Source organism: Trachymyrmex cornetzi, unplaced genomic scaffold (genome assembly GCF_001594075.2).
Source record: "Trachymyrmex cornetzi isolate Tcor2-1 unplaced genomic scaffold, Tcor1.1 scaffold16, whole genome shotgun sequence".
In the NCBI taxonomy this organism is placed as follows: Eukaryota; Metazoa; Arthropoda; class Insecta; order Hymenoptera; family Formicidae; genus Trachymyrmex; species Trachymyrmex cornetzi.
In genome coordinates, this window is record NW_017296201.1 from 1,990,918 (window position 1) to 2,013,427 (window position 22,510).

The 22,510-nt window shown below is 40.9% G+C and overlaps 1 protein-coding gene and 1 non-coding gene across 4 annotated transcripts in view; one reads left to right on the forward strand and one right to left on the reverse strand.

Annotated features, from left to right (window-relative positions):
- LOC108758801 (uncharacterized) overlaps positions 1–22,510 on the forward strand; it is a 107,161-nt gene that overhangs the window by 40,189 nt on the left and 44,462 nt on the right. For all 3 annotated transcript variants that reach the window (XM_018503931.1, XM_018503932.1, XM_018503933.1), the window contains 9 exons: positions 2,137–2,185; positions 5,803–6,061; positions 8,774–8,984; positions 10,574–11,652; positions 12,546–12,759; positions 12,870–13,121; positions 13,768–14,131; positions 15,241–15,535; positions 17,028–21,734. In XM_018503931.1, the coding sequence (XP_018359433.1) occupies positions 2,137–2,185; positions 5,803–6,061; positions 8,774–8,984; positions 10,574–11,652; positions 12,546–12,759; positions 12,870–13,121; positions 13,768–14,131; positions 15,241–15,535; positions 17,028–21,734 (7,430 nt within the window). The remainder of the gene's footprint in view (positions 1–2,136; positions 2,186–5,802; positions 6,062–8,773; positions 8,985–10,573; positions 11,653–12,545; positions 12,760–12,869; positions 13,122–13,767; positions 14,132–15,240; positions 15,536–17,027; positions 21,735–22,510) is intronic.
- TRNAS-GGA (transfer RNA serine (anticodon GGA)) lies at positions 2,032–2,104 on the reverse strand. The gene has a single exon. It is a non-coding gene; the product is annotated as a tRNA-Ser (tRNA).

The following is a 22,510-nucleotide window of genomic DNA, read 5'->3' on the forward strand; positions in this document are numbered from 1 at the left end:
CTTCGGGAGATTAAATCGAATCAAATCGACTCATAAAAAGATTCGGGGATTTAATATCGGACGACACGCGTCAAGAATGGAAATGGAAATTCGACTAAACTTCGCACGTTACCAGTGATCGAGGCGCACGCGTGCATCTCGTCACGTGCAACGTCCAGCAGCCGTGGCTTCTGGTGGCCACAACGACGATGGACCAGAACCGTACGGATCGGGCGTAACGTACGTGCTCGCCGCTCTTAGGAATAAAACCGTCCGGGACAATAAATCGATCTCTTCTTCTAACCGAGGCGACTTTCCAAACGAACAGCCACGCGTCACGTCGCGCAACCACATTGCATCTATCGACGGGCAGCGTGGGTAATAAAAAGCGATGGCGCGTTATGCCTTTGCTACTACACAGCCCACAAGGGCATCCTCTGCATAGTGTGTTGACCCTTCCTTTCCTGTAGCAGCAAATGCCATTGGCTGCAGCTCGGCGATTGCCACAATGGAACGTGACTTTTCGTATAGAAATGGCGTAAAAATGGCGAATATGAATGCGCCAAATAATCGCACCCGTTAAAAAAAAAAATACATATAAAAATATGATTCTCTCGTAAAAGAGCGATTACTGAAATAAAGAAAATGAGAAGATAAAGCGAGGCCCGAGAATAATGAAGCTGAATAAAGTTGAAATGTTCTATTGTTTAAATTTCACAACGTATTCGGTTTTGTCGTCGGATTAAATTATTTTACCGTTTAATTTAACCGGGGCGATTCGCAACCGCGAATGTCTAGCGGTTTTCTAAAGGAACAATACGTGTTTTACATATAGTAGCATTATATTATTTCAATATGCGGTTACAGCTGGGTAAAATGACGGTTCTCCGGCGTGGAAATTTGTCGAATAAAACTTTCATTTCAGAATCTTTTTTTTTTTTTTGAAAGGCCGTGATATCGATCAGTCTTTCCGCTGTATGGTCAATAAATTTTTAATGCTAAATGTGCTGAAAAACACCAAGTAATTTCGTCATTCGTACTGTCTGAGAATTGAGGTCGAGATCGTTGTCGAGTATGGAGAAAGTGACGATCGCTCGATATCCTCCGAGAAACACTGATACGATTATTTTGAAACTAGAAGAATTAGGGAAGAAAAAAAAATGTAGCGAAATATACAGGATTGTCAAAAGTTCTTTATTCTAAAATTCTATAATCTTTCCCTGATTTTCAGACAAGATTTCATAATTTTTCCCTGATACTTTCAATATAATTTGGAATTTTTTTGTATTTTTATTCTGATTTGGAAATATTTTATTGAAGCAAATATTTTATTGAAAAAGCGATTTAACATAGCAATGTTACAGCTTCCATTTAATTGTTAAGTTGATAGCATTCCAAAACTATGTAAATAATGTATATATTAAATTTCTTTAAAACTAAGAATTTTAATTTTCCAGAAATTTTTGCAAAATTTTCTGACTTTTCCTTGATTTCTCTGACCGTTTTCAATTTCTCTAATTTTCAGCTTTGTGACAACTCTGATATATTATGAAAAAGCTCTTATAGTGAAAATATAACAGTTCACAGAGTATCAAACTTGACGAATGACGTAAAAGTGTACTTGTTTCCTCCAACGTGTGTTAAATTACAAATTTCATAAGTAATAAGTCATGTTGTATTTCTCGTCATAAATAATTCAAAATTTTTAACAATATCTTTATTTTAAACCGTATATGTGAGAAACACAATCAATACTAGAAATTTAAAATGCCTATCACGGTCGAAGCTGGATCTTCGTTGCTTAAATAATTCAATCTTGAATTACTAATATATACTATATATGTACTTGCATATATACCATATTGTAGTCTTTTTCAAACTGCGCGCCGAATTATTTTTCCGGACTAAATAAACGCAATTAAAACTACTCTAGCAATCGCGAATTAAATTGACAAGCAATTTAATAATTTGATACTACCATCAATATAAGCATCATATATTATAAAGATGTTAATATGTTAAAACTGTTAATAAATTTATTGCGAAAAATATTACCTCGGCCGGGACTTGAACCCGGATCTCTTGTATTCCATACGAGCGTCCTAAGCCATTAGACCACCGAGGCCTCAAAATTATTATTTTTTTCTTTTGTTACAGGCTCGCCCAGCCGGTGACCAGCTCTACACCCGGAATGGACAACAAAAAGGTAAGTTTGCCAGATATTTAGCAGTAATCGTGCTATAAATTTAAGATATATCGAAACTGTGTATTAAATTTCTTTTGGAGACAAACAAGCATTATGTATAACGGGTAGAATTGATTTTCATGAAAAGAAGATGATAAAATTACGACAAGTCACGTCGCTGGGAATTGGCATGGCGCACGGATCTCTATAAATAATAGTCGTTCCCCCGCGATCGATTATTACCTACTGTTCGAAACCGCAATGTTTAATGAGTTGCATTCCGGCCGCGAGCTGTTGTGTGAGTGAGAATGGTAGAGATCTAGCGTGAAAATCATCCGGCGCTGCTGTGCCAATTAGAGACATTCGCTTGAATTAGTGTCGTGTGACTCGACGATTACCTCGTTGGAGATAATGGCAAGCGATACGAATCGGGCGTGATTTAATTCGGCGCCACCGTGAAAAGAGGAAAGAGGAGAGAGCAGGAAGGGAGAGCGAAAGTTTGCCGCGAGAGTTCGGCCGGTTTTCCCGTCCCGCGGAAACGAAGTTTTCCTCGGGATCGGCGAACCCCGGACGAGTTTCGTCTTTTTTTGGTCGAACGAACCCGTACTTGCTTCCGTCGTCGAGGAACTGCGCGCGAGGAACTGAGCGCTCTTGTAATTTAACGGATTACCCAGGCGACTCCTCTTCCGTGTCCGGCTTTTTCGTGGCGCGACGAAAGCTCGTATATTCGTAGGAGAAATTTCACGGACGAGACGGACGACCGCGCACTGAAGACGAAACGAACGCTAATGTTCGTCTGCGGCAACTCCTGCGTATAACGTTGAGAATCGCACCGTTCTGTGAGGAGAGATCAATCACGAGAGAGGTGGTACTTCCTCTTGCATCGACAATGTATGCATTGTGTTATTTGATGCATCCTCTACGAGAGCAAATGGCCAACGGTGTAGTTCGTACTATTCGCAATTTAAGGGCACTCTGCAATGTATGTGCTATACGTGCGCGCGTTATATACGTGTGTCGTATCCTGCAAGTTTCTCAACAGACGTCCGTGGCACTTTGTATTCCTGAAAAATACAGCTCGTGTTATCGGCGTTTCTGAGAGCGCCAGAGAACTACGGGCGTCCGAGAAAACGGAGCATCTTCCAGGACCTCTCCCTCTTATAACCTCTTAGATAAAACGTATCTACAAGTTTCTTGTTGATAGAAGCTCTTCCAAGATGTAAAATTTGGCAAGTGTCGCGTCTGAAAGTACTATGTTGTCAATATAAGGAGACATCAAAACTGAAAATCAGGGAAAAGTCAGGGAATTTTCTGGAAGATTAGAATTCTTGGTTTTAAAGAAGTTTAATAGCGTACATCGCACCTAATTTTAAAATACTACCAGATTAACAATTAAATGCAAGTAGCGTCAGTAATATTAATAGTAATTTACATTGCTATGTTAAATTACTCTCTCAACAAAAATATTTAACGGTTTCCAAAAATCAGGATTAAAATACAAAAATTCAAAATACTGAAAGTTAGAAGAAATCATGAAATTTTGTCTAATTAACGAAATTAGTGAAAAATATGGAAATAAGGATCTTGTTGGACTATAAATGTGAAAATACAACCAAGAGGAAATAGAAAATAAAGGCCCATAACGGTTGAAACGGGATCTTTAACAGCTTAAACAATTCCACGTAAATTATATATATACTATATAATGTATAGATATGTACTACATTTGTAGTCATTTGAATTGCGCGCCGAATTAATTTTTTCGGACTTGGAGACGCAACTAAACTACTGTAGTAATATCACAATTAAATTTTGATGTTCAATAGACATCTATTAAAGAGATCTTAATATGCTGGAAAACTGTAAAAATAAACTGTAAATAAAAGAATGGAATTTTAGGACGAGGAATTTGTGGCAACCCTGGGAGAGCAGCATACGTATTGCGCATAAAACGCCGAGATTTTCCGGCGTACAGCATTTTGCGATAGATGCTTATAAACTTGCAAATTTGTGATTCCACCTATAAATTTTAATAACGCATGAAAGAACACAATGGAAAAATGTTACGAAATGGCATATTGATTCGCCGGCGAGTTGTAAACTACTTTCCGAACGATGTTAATGCTAACGTTCTATCGTTCAATATCGTCGCAATATCTTGCCGTTGCGCGCAGTACGAACGAAACTTGTGAGCGTAGCAAATATGTAAACTATTTTTCGTGCATTCGGGATGTCTCGTAAAATTCTAGGGAAAAACGGAGACCTAGATAGAGTCAGACGAGATAGAGCGAGCGGTAAATTATTCATTTCCACGTCAGGAATGGAGTTTCGAGTGTTCCCACGACTCTCTCCGATCTTTTGTACCGAGACCGATACTTTGGCGCTCTTTTGCGCATGTATTTTTAAATCTGATAGGAAGGTAGAGGGAAATCGATAGCAAGGCTGCATAATACACCCGGTCTATTTCGAGAATTAAATCCAACTGGACTTTGCAGAGGCACGTGCTTTTTTTTCGTCATTGCAAATGTATCCCGTTATCCAACACACATCTATTGAGTAATTAGTTATTTATAGCGATCGTTTCATTCGTCCGATACCAGTCTATGTTTTTCTTTTCTTCCCAACAAGCGTTACAAGAAGAGGAAAATCAACGGATCGGACGAATTTCACGTTCGAATGGCGATCGTGCTATCTGCACCGGCGGTCTTTTCTTCCTTTTTTCGTTTCTATGGCTTTTCATTATCGGATAGACGTTCCGAGTGGCGTGGCGAAATTTTTGTCGGCCAACGGCAATTTTGTGCGATAACGCGGCGCGTCGGCAAGCGGAAAAACGGATTTCGATCAGCCGCATTCGGGGAAGGCACCGAATAAAAGGTGTCGAGATCTCGGCCGCGTGCTGATCGTTTTTGGCGCGAGAAAGATTCCAAATTTCACCGAAGATTTATTACTTCTAGCTTTCTATCTTTATCTCGCGGAATGACATTTACGTTGTAAATTCTTCGAACTTGGAAAATGTTTGAAGCTACTCAATAACTCATTTCAACACCATGACGTGATACGCAAATGTCTTGTAAATAATAATAAATAAACTTATATTTTGCATAATAAAATATTCAATCGCATTTTATATGTCATATCATGTGAATAGATGTTTTTTTTTTTTAATTAAAACTACGATTCATTTCATGCTACAAATGCTTTGAAGCATTCTCGATTGGTCAATCAAATACTTCGAAGCATTTGTAGCACCAAGTGGATCGCCTTCAAAATCTGTCCATTTTAAATCGTATAAATGTATATTTTAACGATGATATATAGCGATCAAATCCTGCGATTAATTTCGCCCTAATGAAAATTCGATTAGATTCCACATTCAAGTTATATGCATTAAACATCGCGGTAATTAAATTTTAAGTGGAAGTGTCCTAAAAGTCAGTCCTTTGAAACTAATTAAGGAATAATGAGCGATTAATCTTAACCATTACTTAATTACTATTACTGATTTTTCCTCTTTTACATCTGAGAATATAGGACAGTTTTAATTTAGTTGAACTAAATTCAAGCGACGTTGATGCAACGTCGCTCGTAAGATTTGTAAATGAGTGTCTTGATAAGAAAAGACGCATTTTATTTTACAGATTGTCCAGTCGAGCACACCGCCCGCCGTACCGGTTCAGGTACGTAGCAAACACGATGGCTCGGGGGTGGCAGCTTCCGTATCGGGGGTGCGCAGGCGGAGCGGTCCTCAAGGCGGTCTGCGTTCGCCCGCTGCGAAAAGGCCCCTCTCCGCCCCCGTTGCACTGCAGGGATGGTTGCACAAACAAGGTTCGGAGGGTCTTATGCTATGGAAAAAGCGTTGGTTCGTTCTCTCCGAGTACTGCCTCTTTTATTACAAGGGTGAGTCTGCACGTTGTACGATCGATATTTTTTTTCGCGTATTTTATTACTTTTTTTTCCTACTATTTTCGCACGGCACGTAATATTATCGCAATACGGTATTGGTTTTTAATGAGCTTTATTAGTCAGAATAATGTAGCTCGTTCAGTTTAGCATTCGAATCCGATGTAACGTTTATTCATTGTATAATTATCAATTGACATTATGGACTGGAATAATTATTAATAATTGTCCCAGAAGCCTCTATTAATCACCAATCTAATGGAAATTATAAAGTTAGTTATTAGTATAAATAATCTCTCTCGTTGACCATTCTGCACAAATCGAATAAATGAGTCTTAATGGCCATTTCGCATGAAATTAAAGTTCTTTAATAACGTTCGATTTCTCATAATTAATCTAATTGACAAAATCTCAGTTGTTGCAATTACAAAACGAAATAATAACAGTTTCCTTTTTTGAATATAAATAACGATTTTTCATTACACAAATATAATTGTTGATCGTCTCGAGCAATTAAAAAATCATTCCCGAAATAGAAAATAAAATTTCGTAGACATTAATATTTTCAAAATTTTCGTTCGAACCGATTCGTGTCTGTCCTATTTACGAGCTCTTATTTTGGTGCATTTAGTTTCGCAAAAATATTGTGGCATCTCGCCAAATTTTATCCCGTTTTACGTCTTGCTAGTCTAGATCGCACAGATCAATTTCCTGTTGTTTTGGACACCGCTGCTCGTCTATAATTCGACTCGATCAGAGACGCTAATTACACTCGGAATCTTTGATTCGGTATGTGTATCACGATCGCTGCAGCAGAGATATATCTCGCTAAACATACACTCACCTGCACGCGCCACCTCAGAGTGTCTTTCACATCATCCGATGGAGAAGGAAATTCCTGCCAAAAGTTCGCGGCGGTTCGAACGTGTCGTTTCGAACTTTAGTTAAATTAGATTCGATGCATACCGTTCTCTAATTAGCAGCCTGCGAGAAACTTCTTCGAGTATCCTTATCGAATCCGCAAAAGGCACTAATAAGTACTCAACAACAAACTCTTTTCCCTTATTGTTTTTCTCACAAATAGGTTTATTTGCAATATCGAAAATAATCGATCTCCTCCGTTTTAACGTTGAAAAGAGTTTATTATTATTATGCAGTTATTAATTTTTCGCTAAGCTTTCTTAAATTCTTTTTATATTTTCTCCAAGTTTTCTTAAATGTTAAAAATATGTTTAAAATATTTTATAAAATTCATAAAGTTTAAATGAAAAATGTAAGTTTTTTTTCAAAGTGTCATCATTCTATTATTTTATTATTTTTGTAGATATTTTTAATGATAGCATTTCGGTGCGCAAGATAGATGATGCACATAGGAAGTAAAAAGCGTTTTGATTGTTTTGCTTCAGATAGCTGTACTATACGCAATCATGGATACCGTCAAGAAACATTCTTTCCACGTCGCCTCACTTATAGCTTTATATCTTAGATGTTATTATTAGCCTTGAACAACGAATTCTGAAATGTTCGAAACTAACACAACAAGCACAAATAAACAATCACATGAAAACATTTTCTATTTTTGCATTCGCAAAAGATAACTTATTGTTCCAGATGAAAAAATTCTCTTAAATAAACTTAAAGAAAGTTCATAAATTTTAAAAATATAAAAATATAAATTTTTTTTAAATTGAAACATTCTCAATTATTATACATGTAATCATCTTTAATTAAAATTTGATCTATTTAAAATTTCACCAAAAAATAAAATGTAAAAAATGTTGATCTCATACACGTTTAATTGCTTTAATTATAATAGAATTTATGTATAAACAAACCAATGTTTTTAGCTATATATCAAAATGCGAAAGAAGAATCTGTTCATGTGGATTAGTTGATTGAAGTGAGATTTCAGCTTGTAATTGATAAAAACATTCGTTTATCGTTCACATTATTCTAGCGTTTATCGTTAGTGGATCACTCAGCCTGAAATTAATTTAGACTGAAATTCCAGCTTTTCCAAAACGCAGTGTTCGAGAATTCGATTCGCTGAGATTCCGTGGTTACACGTATATGTATACGAGTACACATTTAAAAACTCGCATTTTGTTCGATAAAAATTCATAGAATTTCATGTCCCTTGAGATTAATATCGTCATACACAATCGCGAACTACAGCAAATATGCAAATGTTGATTTTCGCAAATATTTAAAACCATCATACGGAAGTACATACCTTTATGCACATCGTACATTAATCATAGGAATAGATTGTAGAGAGAAATTTCGAATTAAAGATGGATAGAGAGAGAGAGAGAGAAAAAAAATAAATAGAGGATATTGCAGTTATATCATCAAATGGTATATTTGAACTAGTCAGAATTGAAAACAAGATGTCATATATTTTTGCGTTTGACCAACTATCTGAACGTGGCATACATCCGAAGTTTTCATTACGAAATGTACGAAAATATATCATAGTCATTTATCATAGTTATTTTATCATTTATTTATATTTAATTGTTTATATTTATATTTAATTGCATTTTCTGCAATTGAAAATTAAGGCACATTAAAATATCATGTGCTCGGCAATTTACTATGCGCGGAATTTCAATGTGAAATTAGATATTATTGCTTTATTGTTTTAGAAACAAAACCAGTCTCGTCATCGTAGCTTTTATCGCAATGTAGCAATTTACTAATTTTCAGGCCCAGAGGAGGAGAAACTGCTAGGTTCGATATTACTACCTTCGTACAGAGTTACTGTCTGCAAACCTGAAGACAAAGTCAACAAGAAGTTCGCCTTCAAGGCCGAACACGCGAACATGAGGACTTACCACTTCGCGGCTGACAGTCGAGAGAGCATGAACCAGTGGGTGAATGCTCTGACTCTGGCAACGCTTTTACAAGATCCTAGCCCGTAAGTTTCCTGCATGTATTTTTAAGCTGTTTAATAGACTCACGGGAAACATACAGTAATTATGCGATATTGTGTAGAAAGTCGAGAATAAGTACAATTTATATTAAATCTTAACGACTTCGTTATTAATCATAAGAAATCAAATGAATTTAATAATTTAATCCTAATTAAGAAATGCTAATTTGAGTGACTTAAGTCAGATATGCTTTCAACGCGTTAATAAGTATTAGTTTAAAACGTGGAATAGGTGCATCTTTCATCTCTCTTGCCATTCTGCAGCTTAAATAAATAAACGGATACGAAAAACGAAATACAGTGATGCAATCGATAAAAAGAAAACGAGTCGTTATTTTAATCCATTATTGTAATAATCGCTGCTGTTACATTTATCTATCATGTTGCACATGTTTTTAATTTTTCATATGACGTATTTCTTTGTGGAAATAATCCTTCCAGTTTACTCTCATCCGCTTGTTACTTTCTTCCATATTCCGTTCCGCATTCGTACAAGTCTATTTCACGCATCACGCGCATCTGCATTTTGTTCGCATAGAAATTTTGCCTCACATTTATGTCTGACCCCACTATTTACATATATACAAGGATTTTTCAAAATTCATGAAATCTGAAGCTTTTGAATATTATAAAAATTTTATTGTGGCTATCGCAGACCTCTCTTTTTCTTCCGTACTGAAAATCCTCCACGAAAATAAAAGCTCTCACGACGTACGAAAACTTCCCCATTGTCTGAACTACGCTCAACACCGTCTTGAAAGATGTCATCTTTTAAGACGACAACTCGACAGTAAACTCCGTCCAGAGATACGAACAAAGATCCCGAAATTAGCTCGACAGTGCAACGGAGTGACGATGAACATCTCTTTGATGCGCCACGAAGGAAACTAGGACGGCATGGCTACTCGCGTTTATTTGCACGCGAAAGTATCGTGATGCGGACGTTGCAGTGCATCTGTCGTTCGCGCGTTATCACGGTGTAACTAACTCGTTAGTTAGTTTCTCGAGTTATTCGACCCGCGAGATACTGCCGGTGGATGAGCCAGGGCTGGCCCGTTGTCCATTAGCACGTCGTCAGCAGCACGACATAGCAGACGCAGCAGCGGACAACAAACGCTTGTTTCTCATGAGCTTTGTTCGTCTTTTACTTGAAACTTTATTTATATGACTGAAAGGTAGTCAAAATGTTAAAATTTTAGCTTCAGTATCCGAAATAATATTAATTTCTGTGTATTTAATAATATGAGGAATTTTCAAAACTCCTAGAGAAACGTATTAAAATTAATTCGTTTCATTTATACCTAGATATATGCTTCATATATCTGGCAACCTCAATATAATCCTATTAATATTTCCAGTAATCCTATTAATATCAAACTGATACTAATTTTCAAGTCCAATCGACAGGATATTTATTATACATAATCTTGTAAATTAACTTCCTTCAATTATCAATAAATTAACTTCAACAATATCAAACTATCGGTTTTTTGTAAGCTTGACGAGTGAAAGACCCGATATCGAATAGTGCGGGCTAAAAATAATATCCGATTTTTCAATTTTACATTTATTAGTGGCGCGGGCGAGGCCGCGGTGGTAATAGAAATAGCGCAGGATGGTGAACGAAGCGCTCGACCTAGCGTCTCGTCGATCTCGTCGATCCTGAATCAGAGTGCCGACGACAGCGACTCTGGCTTTCATGGGTTCCAGTCGCGGGACGATCCCAGTCATGCCTCCAATAACAACTCCAGTCCGAACAGCGCAAACACTGCCTCTTTCCCGAATCTCAGCGGTAGCAACAGCAACGGCAATTCCGCCAACAACAATCACGCGAGCGATTCGGGTCATCCGATGATGAATGGTTGGGTGCAACAGTCGCCGCAATACGGCCAGCCCGGCACCTCTCAGCCGCAGCAGCAGCAGCACCAGCAATACGGGCATTTGCTGCCGTCGCAGCAATTGCAACCGGGCCACTCGCATCAACATCAAGCGTTGCTTCATCATCACTTGTCGCATCAGAACGCACTTCCGACCCATCAGTCATCGCAACTACATAAGCATGTGGTCCAACAGTCACCGCAACAGCAGCAACAGCAGCCCCAGCAGATATCACATCCTGGTACGGGCAGCGTTCAAACGATACAACCTATGCCTCGAACAAAATTCGGACAGCCGATTTATGCGAACGCACCGCCGAAGCCTAGAAGACTGACGGATGGCTCTAACGAGTACTCGACGCCATCGCCGGATATGGACTACCGGAAGAGCCCGGTTTCACCGGATGTCACGGTTACGAGCAAGAGCCCGATGTCCGATTACGAAAGGAACAACACGATCTATGGCACGCGGATGAATCAGCCGTCACAGCAGAGTCTGCGAATCGACAAATCGGGCCTGCATTATGGCTACGGTCAGACCACCCAGTCGACGGAGAGAAGAACTCCTGACACGTACGGTCGCAGTGCGAAACCGAGGACCAGCAGTAGAGGCAACGGCGATTATGAGGAGGTCTATGGCACTCCACAGCTTTATCAAAGACCTGCAGGACCGGTGGGTTATACCAAAGGCGCATCACCGGCGCCCATTCCCATCCCCGTGTACGCGCAACAGCATCTGCAGCAACTGCATTCCCCCGTCATCACGCCGCCGAACAGTGAGTCTTTGTGCATTCTTTTGCTTTACCTTCTGTTCTTAAGCGATCCCTACAAAGGCGCTTGTAATTAGTACGGCCGGCATTTCATTCCGGCCGATACCCTTTCCGGAGAATAAAGATGAAAATATTCTACGCGAATGTATTTGTAACAATGTCCTAAGTCACAAAACAAGCCTTCTTATGGGATTGTTAAGGACGCGCGTGTGTGTTTGAAAAATTCTACAGTGGAGGCGATATGCATTATTGCATGAAAAAGACACAAATCCCTGAAAAAACAGAAATAATTTCTTTGCTAACTTTGTCGTATCGCCAATGGCGATTTTCATCGTATCTTGTAATATTTACTTTAAAGCACAAAAAGAATTGATTATTCTAAAATGTGATTATTCTAAAAAAGTATTCTCTCTTCTAAATTCTGTCGAAAAGTGTGAGTGTGAACGATATTTTTTTTAATTAATGCAACCGAATATTAATTCGGCAAAATCATAAAACTTTATTATTTTATTAGTTAATTTTAGAAATGGATACTAGTTTTATCTTATATTATCGCGTCATTGTAATAATTACAATGACCTAGATCTTCTTTTACGTATCATTATTTTTAGTGAAATTAAATTTCTTTTTACTGTACGAGTTGCATAATACAGGGTGAATCAGAGTCGTTGAACCAGCTTTTTACCCTATGAGTAAATAATTGACTGCACACGTTATAATTCAATTAGGTATAAAGTCGATAATTTTCCCATAGGGTAAAAAGTTGGTTCAAAGACTCTGATTCACCCTGTACATGTTATAAAGTTCGATTAAGACAGTTAAAAACTGTCGAATAACGTTATAATTTAATGAATAAAACGTAGTAATATAAAAAGAGTATTGTAATTTATTTTGTTTAGTGGCAATAGTAAGGCAATCTAGAACTCAACCACCACCGCGACCGCATAGCGCAGACTTCCTCGAGTATGAAGCAGCAAGACGTCCCCAGCAACAACCCACGCAATGCGAGAGACCCCTGGATCAACAAAGACGTCCGCAGAGGCCTAAATCCAGCTTAGATATAGTGAACCCCTCAGATACGACCAATGACGGTTACTTCTATTCTGAAGAAAGGTACGGGCGCGTAAATTTCTCAGGATTTAAGTTACGCAAATATCGAGAAAAAGAAAATGAAAATCGATCTCTACGAAAGATATTCACTCTCTGCTCACGTTTATGCTTAGATACGCGGCGCAGATGCGGCAGTCCGCGGTGTATTTGCATCAAACTCCTCAACACTACCAGCAGCAGAGGAATCAGTCTCTCTCGCGTGTCACAATGCAGCCGAAGCTGCCGGGTATCCGCGATAAAACCGATGAAAATAGAATATCCACATTGCCGGATTCTACTTGCCCTGCTCTGAGACGCGTACAACGGGATCACGTACATCAGCAGCACACGATACCCGCTCAGTCGCTGACGCAGAGACATTCCGAGTGAGTCACAGTACATCGCCCGAATAAATGATTAAACCTTATGGAAGCTTCCCCCTAAAAAACTTCGATTAAATATTTTCAAAAAGTCCTACATATTTTAAAGTACGCATGCATGCGTGAGTTTGCGTGTATTTTTTAGATGAATGTTTGAATATATGAATAGGTATAAATGTGTTCAATCAATCAAGTTTTAAAATGTGTACCAATGAATTTTTCAAGAGTCTACCAGCTCAATTTTCTCTTATTTACTCGATACTTTAAAGTAATTTTTAAAAAGCTGAATTGCTATAATGTAGAGTACTAGAATATCAAAATAAAAAAATGATAAATGTTTTAACCTTTAAAAGGCGAGAATCTATTTTTAAAATCTTGTAGCTTTTTTTTAGTACGATATGTTACAATTTATTATTTCATTGTGTTCTTTGTCTCAAAATATAACACTGTTTCAGTGCCACTACAGTAACTTTCCCGTTCTGTAAAAGTTAAAATTTTTAAATTTTATAGAACGGAACAGTGCTTATATGAAAATACAATTAAAATAAAATAATACAATAATACGTCTTTCTATCGGATTATGAACATAATTACGCGGTACAATAAACTGGATCCAAGAAAAGGAACGCATACTCAAGCTACTTTTTATCAGGATAATGGGTGCCGATCCGAAACTTCGAAGATCTTTGCGCGAGAAGAGCTGCGAGGCGAATGGCCGAGAAACGCTGACACACGGTGAAGACAACACGATTCCTCGTAGAATACCACGCGGCGAGTACGACGGGTGGGGAAGAGCAGCGGGTCACGTTGCCCACGGGACCCACATCGCTCAGACATGTCACGCCGGTCACGCAGGTGCCAGTAGACGATGGAGCGAACAGCAGCAGTTCTGCAGATCGGCATCGGCGCGTCTGCCAAGGACACGGCATCCTGCCGCCCTTGATCCCGACGACGACGACTACGCCGAGAGGTCCTCCGAGCAGGACTCGCGGGATGGTGAACGCAAGATTCAGCAGGTAAGGAGATCTAATATTTTCTACTTTCGTAAAAACGCGCGAATTTTTTTTCAAAACATTTCCTAACATTTCATCGTGTTATTAACGTATCGATATATTTTAGATAAATATCAACCCTTATAATATAAGGGATGTACCTAAGTTATAAAATTTCTTCGAGAAATCGACGTACTCTTATTTTACTTTTTAAAGTTTCCAAGTGAAGTTTACAAGTGAAATCGATTAATATAAATACTGATTTTGTTAATTGAAATATTTTATGAATATAAAACTCATATTTTTCGAATTAAATGAATGTACGAAATGTTATTTGTAAAGCGTATCAATTATTGGTGCTGGAGTTATGAGATGTAAAATTGTATTGTGAAATATTTCTAAGTGAATTTTTTTGGAGTTGCTTTTCGTTCATATCCCGGAAAAGCTGGAATGAGTCATAGAGCGATGCGCTTCTTAGAATCAGAAAGTGTCGGCAGGTAGACCATCAGCATTGCTCGTATGAGCTCGTACAAGACAACCGTGTCGGTAACATCGGTGGACAAGCGTGATTCACGATAGCCCCGTTGCATAGCTGCACATTACCTTACGTCATCCTGACTCTCCTGTATTTTTGCTTTCACCATCGTTCACTCAATCGTCGTCATTGCTATTACGTTACTCATGTCATATTAATCTTTTTTAATAGCTTTTTTTAATTTCTCATCTATCCTATTATCTATTATCGAAAATTTTAATTTATTGTTAAAAAATCGCCGTCAACAGTCATCCCTCTTTTTCCCCCGAGAGATCGATAAATATATGGAAAGAACGATTTTGCTGAAGTATTTATTAAAAATTTAGCTAGATACAGATCTGAAAACAACATTGTTTGGATTGTGAAAATAAATAGTAGAATACTTAAACATTGATAACAATGCTACAAACAGTTTTAATATTTTAGCAAACAGTTTAATAATTATTTTGATGGTCCAAACGATATTATTTTCAGATCTGTATTCAGCTAAATTTTTAGATACTTCAGTAAAATCGTTTTCTCCGCGTACCTTCAAAAAATAGCATATATCTTTCTGTCAGTTAGCTAATGGGAAGGTTCGTTGCAATACGTATTTCAGCGCGAAGAATCGATGAAGCGGCTGCTAGAATGGAAGCAGCGTATGCTGCAATCTCCGTTGACACGAAAGCCATCCGGCTCGGCCAATAGGGGCAGGGCGCAAAATGATCTTTCGAGTTACTACAAGCAACAGGCGCTGCTGGATTTGGCAGCGCACGAGGCCGCCGTAGCGGAGGGTCGTCACTCCCGAAGGCGGGAGGACGGGCACCGTTCGCATGTCAGGAGCAAGAGCTCGGACGGTCGTCGGACCGCCGTCAACGTGCCACGCTACAACAGCTATTCCAGCGATGACGAAGGTAGGGATAGCTCGCCTGAACTTATCATTTAAATGGTAGCTTCGGTCGCCCTGCGTAACGAGGGACCTGGTCAAAATATTGAAGTTCGCGCGAACAATTATCTCTTTTGGGGAATGAATTTTGGGGACGTTGGGCATGTGCTCGAAACAAAGCATGTTCGAATTATTGGAAAGATTATGAGTGTCTTCTGTGGACAGATTTCATCCACTGTCTTTGAAAAGAAAAAAAAAACTTTGTAAACTTTTTGTCAAATATTTTGATCGCCTCGAGTCCCTCAAAAGCGCCTTGTCTGCGGTGTATTCAGTTAGAAGTAGATAGTTGACCTAAAACTAAAAATAATCCAAATGCTAACATGATGGTACTTAATTGCTAACACGGTGAAGAATTCAATGTGCATATTTGCTCGCGCAAACAAAGGCATTTTTTTCACGAAAACGCACGTCGAGAATTCCGTATTTTGTGAATGGTATTCGTTATGTTATAATTGAAATATGTCAAGCGATTTTATGTCCGTCCTTTTTTTCATTGTAAATAAAAATTACCAGCATGTTTTCAATTAATGATATGTAAAAAAAATGTAGTCTAACGAAAATATTTTCCCGATTGTGCGAATAAATGCAATTAATGCAAGGCACCCGAATTATTCTTCACGAAGCATTATAAGATCGATTATAAAATCAAAGCTGCTTTTCCTTTATTTTTATTTACTAACATAATCGTCGAGGAAACAATTAACTATTTACTATATCATATCAATTCAACGAGATGTGAAGTATGTAACTATAAAATACAAGAGGAAATTAAAAATCTGGATATCTGCGAGCGTTTCTCCACGGGGCTCCTTCTATCTGCTGCTGTTGGGTCTAAGCTGGCTGGTGAATGGGAACGATTAACAATCTTAAAACTTACCTGTCTAAGTGACCGAATATCGATATCCTACTCGACTTAACATCGATCGTAATCAGATTACCGTAGAAAATATGGGTCAGCATGGCATGCCAAAGAATTTCACTAACACTACTTGCCGTAGTTACGCAATTACGATTGCTACCTTCCAGCTCGCGTGTCCGCTATCTATACGATTAACCGCAAAATCAGTCGATTATCGGGATCATTGCATCAATTATAATTAATTACGATCGAATCGCGCAACAAGAAACTTATTTTTAATATATGTATTCTCTGAATTCTATCACTCTCAAGCTGATCGTAAACTTTCAAGATGTATAAAATCCTTTCAAATAGTCACATATAAATATATAAATTTAACTTTAATCGTCAATAATTAAAATAAAGATGAACGTCTTTGCTGCTTACACGGTGCAATGATCATTGATGTCGTTGTCGCGCTTGACGAGTTTGCTTAGAGTTATCTAATGGGTATAGAAACGGGAATAAATGGGACTGTTTTTCTTTCTCATACACACATATACACGACACTCGTAAGTAACGGACATACTCGTGTCTTTGTGTTTTGTAACGAACAAATCAGAGCTGGGAGATGTCCGGAGGAAGCGCTCGCGCAGACCCACGCATGCAGGAAGGAGCCCCCGGCACGCCGGCGACGATCGGTCATCGACGGCGACGGCGACGGCGACGTCCGCCGTCCAGGACGTCACGATACCCGGGACCGGCCGCACGAGTGTTAATCAGACCCCGCAGTCGCAAATCCTTAACAGTCGTAAAGCGAACCCGGGGAGCACGCTCTCCTCTCTGGGTGGTATACCACCGGACGCCGGTTACGACGAAGTCAGCTTTCCACCGATGATGAGAAACGATTATGCGTACGCATCGTCCTCAGCAGACAAACAATCGTTATCTAGAAGATCAGATCCCGAGACCACCTTTGAGGACCCTGCGAGGCACAAGACTCCGAAGAAACCGCTGGGTATTTTGAAGTCGTCGACCGCTTACGGTTTCGATCAGCAAAAATATGACGGACAACAAACAAGCATGATCGAAAGCAATAGATCCGACAATTTGTGTGGTTATCGAACTAACGAATCCTGGCACGTTCAAAAGAACGTACAATGGGATTCCAAGGACGATAATGATGAATGGGATCCTGGCATCGACGAAAGCAAAGTTATAAAAGAGTTTTCTTATCAGTATATTAACCCTAAGAAAGTGCCGGTGCCATCGAAGACGGAAGATGAGAGCGAGAAATTTGAGACTATGAATCTGGTCCAATGTAGAATTAGGTCTTTCGAGATGAATATGGATGGTGCCAGTCCGGTCAAGGAAGTATTGACTATGCAGGAGCCGTTGAAAGTATCGCCACTGCAGGCGACTGAAGCTCACGTTTCAAAGCTTGACTGCGCGAACAAAACCTCGTCTGTCATACGCAGTTTCGCTTTAGGTGATACAAATGCCTCGGAGAATGCTTCCAAGCATAAAAGCGTAGAAGAAGGACACGCTAAGCAAGCTTCAACTGACAGTAACAAGTCAGTCAAAGATCTTTTAGCGGACTTCGAACGAAAATCGCAACAGGCTAATCGGCCGAAATCCGAGAAGCGGCAAGAATCAAAGCATCGCGGAGATTACGGTGATAATGAAACGTTACGATACGATATTGGAAGTAATTTGGATCGGCGAAATAGAGACGATGAGAAAGAAAAATTTATTGAGAAGAACGAAGATATTACGCAACATTTCACTTTGGACACTCTGTATACAGATGCCGTACAGATGCAGAATTCCGATGAATCTTTGAAGCGAAATAAAATGAACAGTTCAAAAGACAGTCTGACAGAACAATGCGTGCCATCAACTGATTTAAATGTTATTCCGAGTTCTAGCTGTACAAGAACGAGTATGACTGAATCTTTATTAACGCACAGCGACCAATTCTCCACTGACAACGATATCATTTCGAAGCAGGATGATATTAATAGTGAAGATCACTATCTTCCCATGTCTCCTAGAAAGGCCATATTGGATCCTAACAGTGATGATAGACCGCATCCTAAAATGATGGAGAGTCTATTCGCCGATGAGGAAAGCTCGTATGTGGAGATGGCGCAGAATGGAATGACTCGCTCTCTTTTGGCACCGAACGAGGATGGCAGAAAGCATGATTCAGGCGATTATTCCACGCTGGACCCGTCGTCTCACTACGAATTTGTCTGCGTGCGGGATAACAAGATGGAGCCGGTATATATGGAAGTGAATCAATTGTCCGAAAAGGAGGACGAGGACGGCAGTAAAGCATCCCCGATGAAAAAGAGTAATGCCAGTGAGAATTCACCGCATTCAAGAGGCGATCTGCCCGACATCTTGACGGCACTCAAATCCGACAGTTCTGACGCCGATGACGAATCGTCCAAGGACCTAGAATCCATAGACGCGCCACGGCATCCGCGATTCAGTTTGTCAGACACCTTCCGACCGGCTTCATACTATCTGGGAGCTAGCCGCAACATGATGGCAGAATTACACGACTCGTCGGACAGTGAGCTGGTATCCCCGCCACCAATACCGACCTCTCCACCACCGTTAGATGATTTAGAATCATTGGATATGCAGGAATCGTTAGAAATAAAGAAGGTCTCGCCACAGGTGGCTACGATGAAAGATAACGCGTTGAACCGCGATTCTCCAAAATCTTGGAATAAACCAGTAGGACAGATGGAGACGCACAGGCCACCGTCAAGGTTCTCTGATGCGACCATCAGCTCCACTTTTAGAGATAGCAGGATATCGTTAGAAAGCGCGTCCGGAAGTGATTCGATCGAGCTCCGAAATCCAGAAGAGGAAGCAAGACACAGGCAGTTGAAGAGAAGACCGGTCAGCGATGACGTTTGCGAAGTTCTAGATAGTCTGGACGAATTAGAATCGTTGGGAAGTCGCTTCGACGGCGCGAGCATTGACCTCGATCAATACTTGGAGGAATTACAAGCTAGAGATGCGTTCAACGTGGATCTTTACGCGAAAGATCCGAGTTACAACAGCATCTACGGATTCAACGAGAATATGCTGGTGGTCGATAAACTGCAGAAGACCACGTGCCAGGATTTATCGCGGAAGATGAAATTAATGTCCAGTAATCTCGATCGGCCGTTCGATTATTCCGGCAAAAACAAGACTGGCTCGGCAAGCAGCTTGCCATCCATGAGAGTATCCGATTTACCGCCAACTCACCAACACTCGCAGTCCTTCACCGGTGACGCACATTACGAGAACGTCGCGAGCTTCTCACCGCTTCGCGGTTCGCCGGCGGTTCGATCCGACAGCGAGCCACCGCGCGATTACAGGATGCAGAGCACGTCTCAGAGCATTAGCGCACTGCCAATCTCTCACAGCAGGGATTCCAGTTACTCGAATGCATCAGCCGCGGCGTCCATCTCGACATCCATGGCTTGCCAGAGACCCGCGAGCGCGCAATCCTCGATGCACTCCCCTATCAGCGTGTCCATGTCCTCGGTGAATCACGGCAGCACGCTGACGAGTATGCTACAGAACGTGAACGCGTATTCCGAATCACAAAGGTTCCCGAATCACTCAAGGTCCGCCAGTCACGACACATGTGTGCGACATGTGCTACCGAACCATCGATCGACTTCCAGCCAGGATTCGAGTCATTATCCCAGTCCAATGTCGATGCAAACTATAAACTCTGTTCTGCAGCAATCATATTTACCAAACGCCGGCGAGCAGCGTATCCAAAGCGATCAATCGGGAGCACCCTATTACTATTCTGATCTGCAGGCAAGTGTCAACAGCGTGGACATGGAGCTGACCAAACCGATGATCGGCCATACCTCGCGATTGCCTCAACTAAACAATCAGAGAGATGACGCGGCGATCGGCTTGAACAAGCGGAATGATATCGGTCGTATAGTGAATCCGATCGCGCGGCAAATGCCGCGACAGATTCAAGTAGACGATATAGACGAGGCTAGACGTATCGCTGCGGAATTGAGGCGGACGACCTGTCAACTGCTGGGCGACAATAAGGCCGCTCTCGTAGATAAGAGAAATTTCTACGAAGCTGACACGCTACGCCGAGTAAAGTCCACTGATCCACTGCCAGATGTATCTCTGCCCGAGACTAGAAACTTATATCCCCACGGTCTTAGAGATAAGTCCGTTAATCCAGGGAACGTCGATAACACGGAACCGACGCACGTCACACAGGCGTCTCATCGTCGGTCAAGATCTCTGGAGGGATTACTCGACGACGTCGGCCTGCAAAATTTAGTGGAGCAGCGAAACCGAGCTAACCGAGCGGCGGCAGCGACAACGACGGCGATAGCGGTTACTTCAATGGCTCCGACCAGTCAAGTCGAGGCAACGTCGCAAAATTTGCCATCGTCTGACAATCATAACGCCATGACTGATAGCAGTTTCAATTCTGAGGATCCCTGGGAGCAGGATAGCCTTTGGTGCGAGAGCCTGAGAAGGGTGAGCCTGCGAAACGCCAGATCATTGGATAATCTAGACAGTCCGCCGAGACCTGGAAGATCCGTTGATGCGAAGTCACGTGGCAAAATCACTCGAGGAGCAACCTACGTGAACGACAGTGTTGTTTTACGCAGGGACAATTGCGGGGAGGAATCTTCGTGCGGTGAGCGACCGCGAGTCAAGCGCAGAACAAACAAGGATCATCATACGCGAGAACAGTCGATCGAGGACGATGACGACGTCACTTACGAAACCTTGTCGATGGAAATGATCGGCACCGGCGGTTACGTGTGGGATCCACAAAGCAATACATACCACAAGCCTACCGTTTCGGATAGGAATCATTTTTTAGAGGACGGCAACCTTCCCCCGGCTCGCTCGATCCCGGACGCCCGTATGTCCGCGACGTCGTTCGAGCTCGACCGAGAGAAGCTCCGCCAATGGGATTTGTTGTCGAGCGCCTGCTTACTCCAGGAACAGCAGCGCACCTCGATGGCGGACTCGGGGCGAGGGTTGCCGGTCGTGGAACAACCTGGAGATGCTCACGATTTACAGCTCGCCGTCGTCACGGCGGCGACCACGACGATGACGACAACGAACGCAATGACGACGGCGATAATGACAATGACAGCGACGCCGACGACGACAATAATGACGATGGATACGGCGATCGACAACGAGCAAGTAGACGTTATCGTAAAACCAGTCGATATCGCGGATGTACGCGACGCCTTGCCGATGAAGATGCCGATCAAGAGGCAGGAACCAAGGCAGGAGCCGTGTAAACGGGCTGCAGGTGAGTGGCTCCTCAACAACGCTGGGGTGTACAGGCAGTGACTATGCGGGGCCGTGTTCCAAATCGCCAGACTGCCGCCACACGACCGACTCGTCTCACGTGACTACGGATCTAGTGTGCGATAGGTGTTTAATCCTAAATAGTAGCAGCTGTTAATGTAAGAGATGCTTCCACAAATATTCTGTGCCATAAACTTTGCGACAAGTTTAATAAAAATTTGAAAAAATTCATCATTTATCTCGAAACCTTAATTTTCATAATCGAATATTTCGATAAATCATTTACGTTATATCGAAGCAGTCGAGTGTCTTCTTTTACTTTGCCATCTATTATTAGTGGCTGAAAAGACGCTCGATAGTTTTGGGACATTTTATACTATTCAAAAATAGATTTATCTTTACTGCTCGAGCAGTAAAATATACCTACACTCGAAACTTTTTTATCCATTATGTTTTTAAAAATATGAAACTATAATCAGTAAAAATATTTATGATTTTAGCTAACTACTAGTAAGCATCAGTTCAAGCTCGCTCTTTAGGATTAAACTCGACGTTTTCGCTACCAAATGTACCTGCGCTTGCGGTGGCTCGCACAACGATGCAGCTACTTCTTTGTCCTTGTTAATTATGGACCAGGCCGTGATCCAGTTCACATTTATTCATCACGATTCTCTCCTTTTTTTTACCGGACGAGTTTGTTGAATTCTAGGATCAGTTTGAATAATGCATCCAGAACGTAACTTTGAGCGACGCGGATGAAGTTATACGATCGATGCG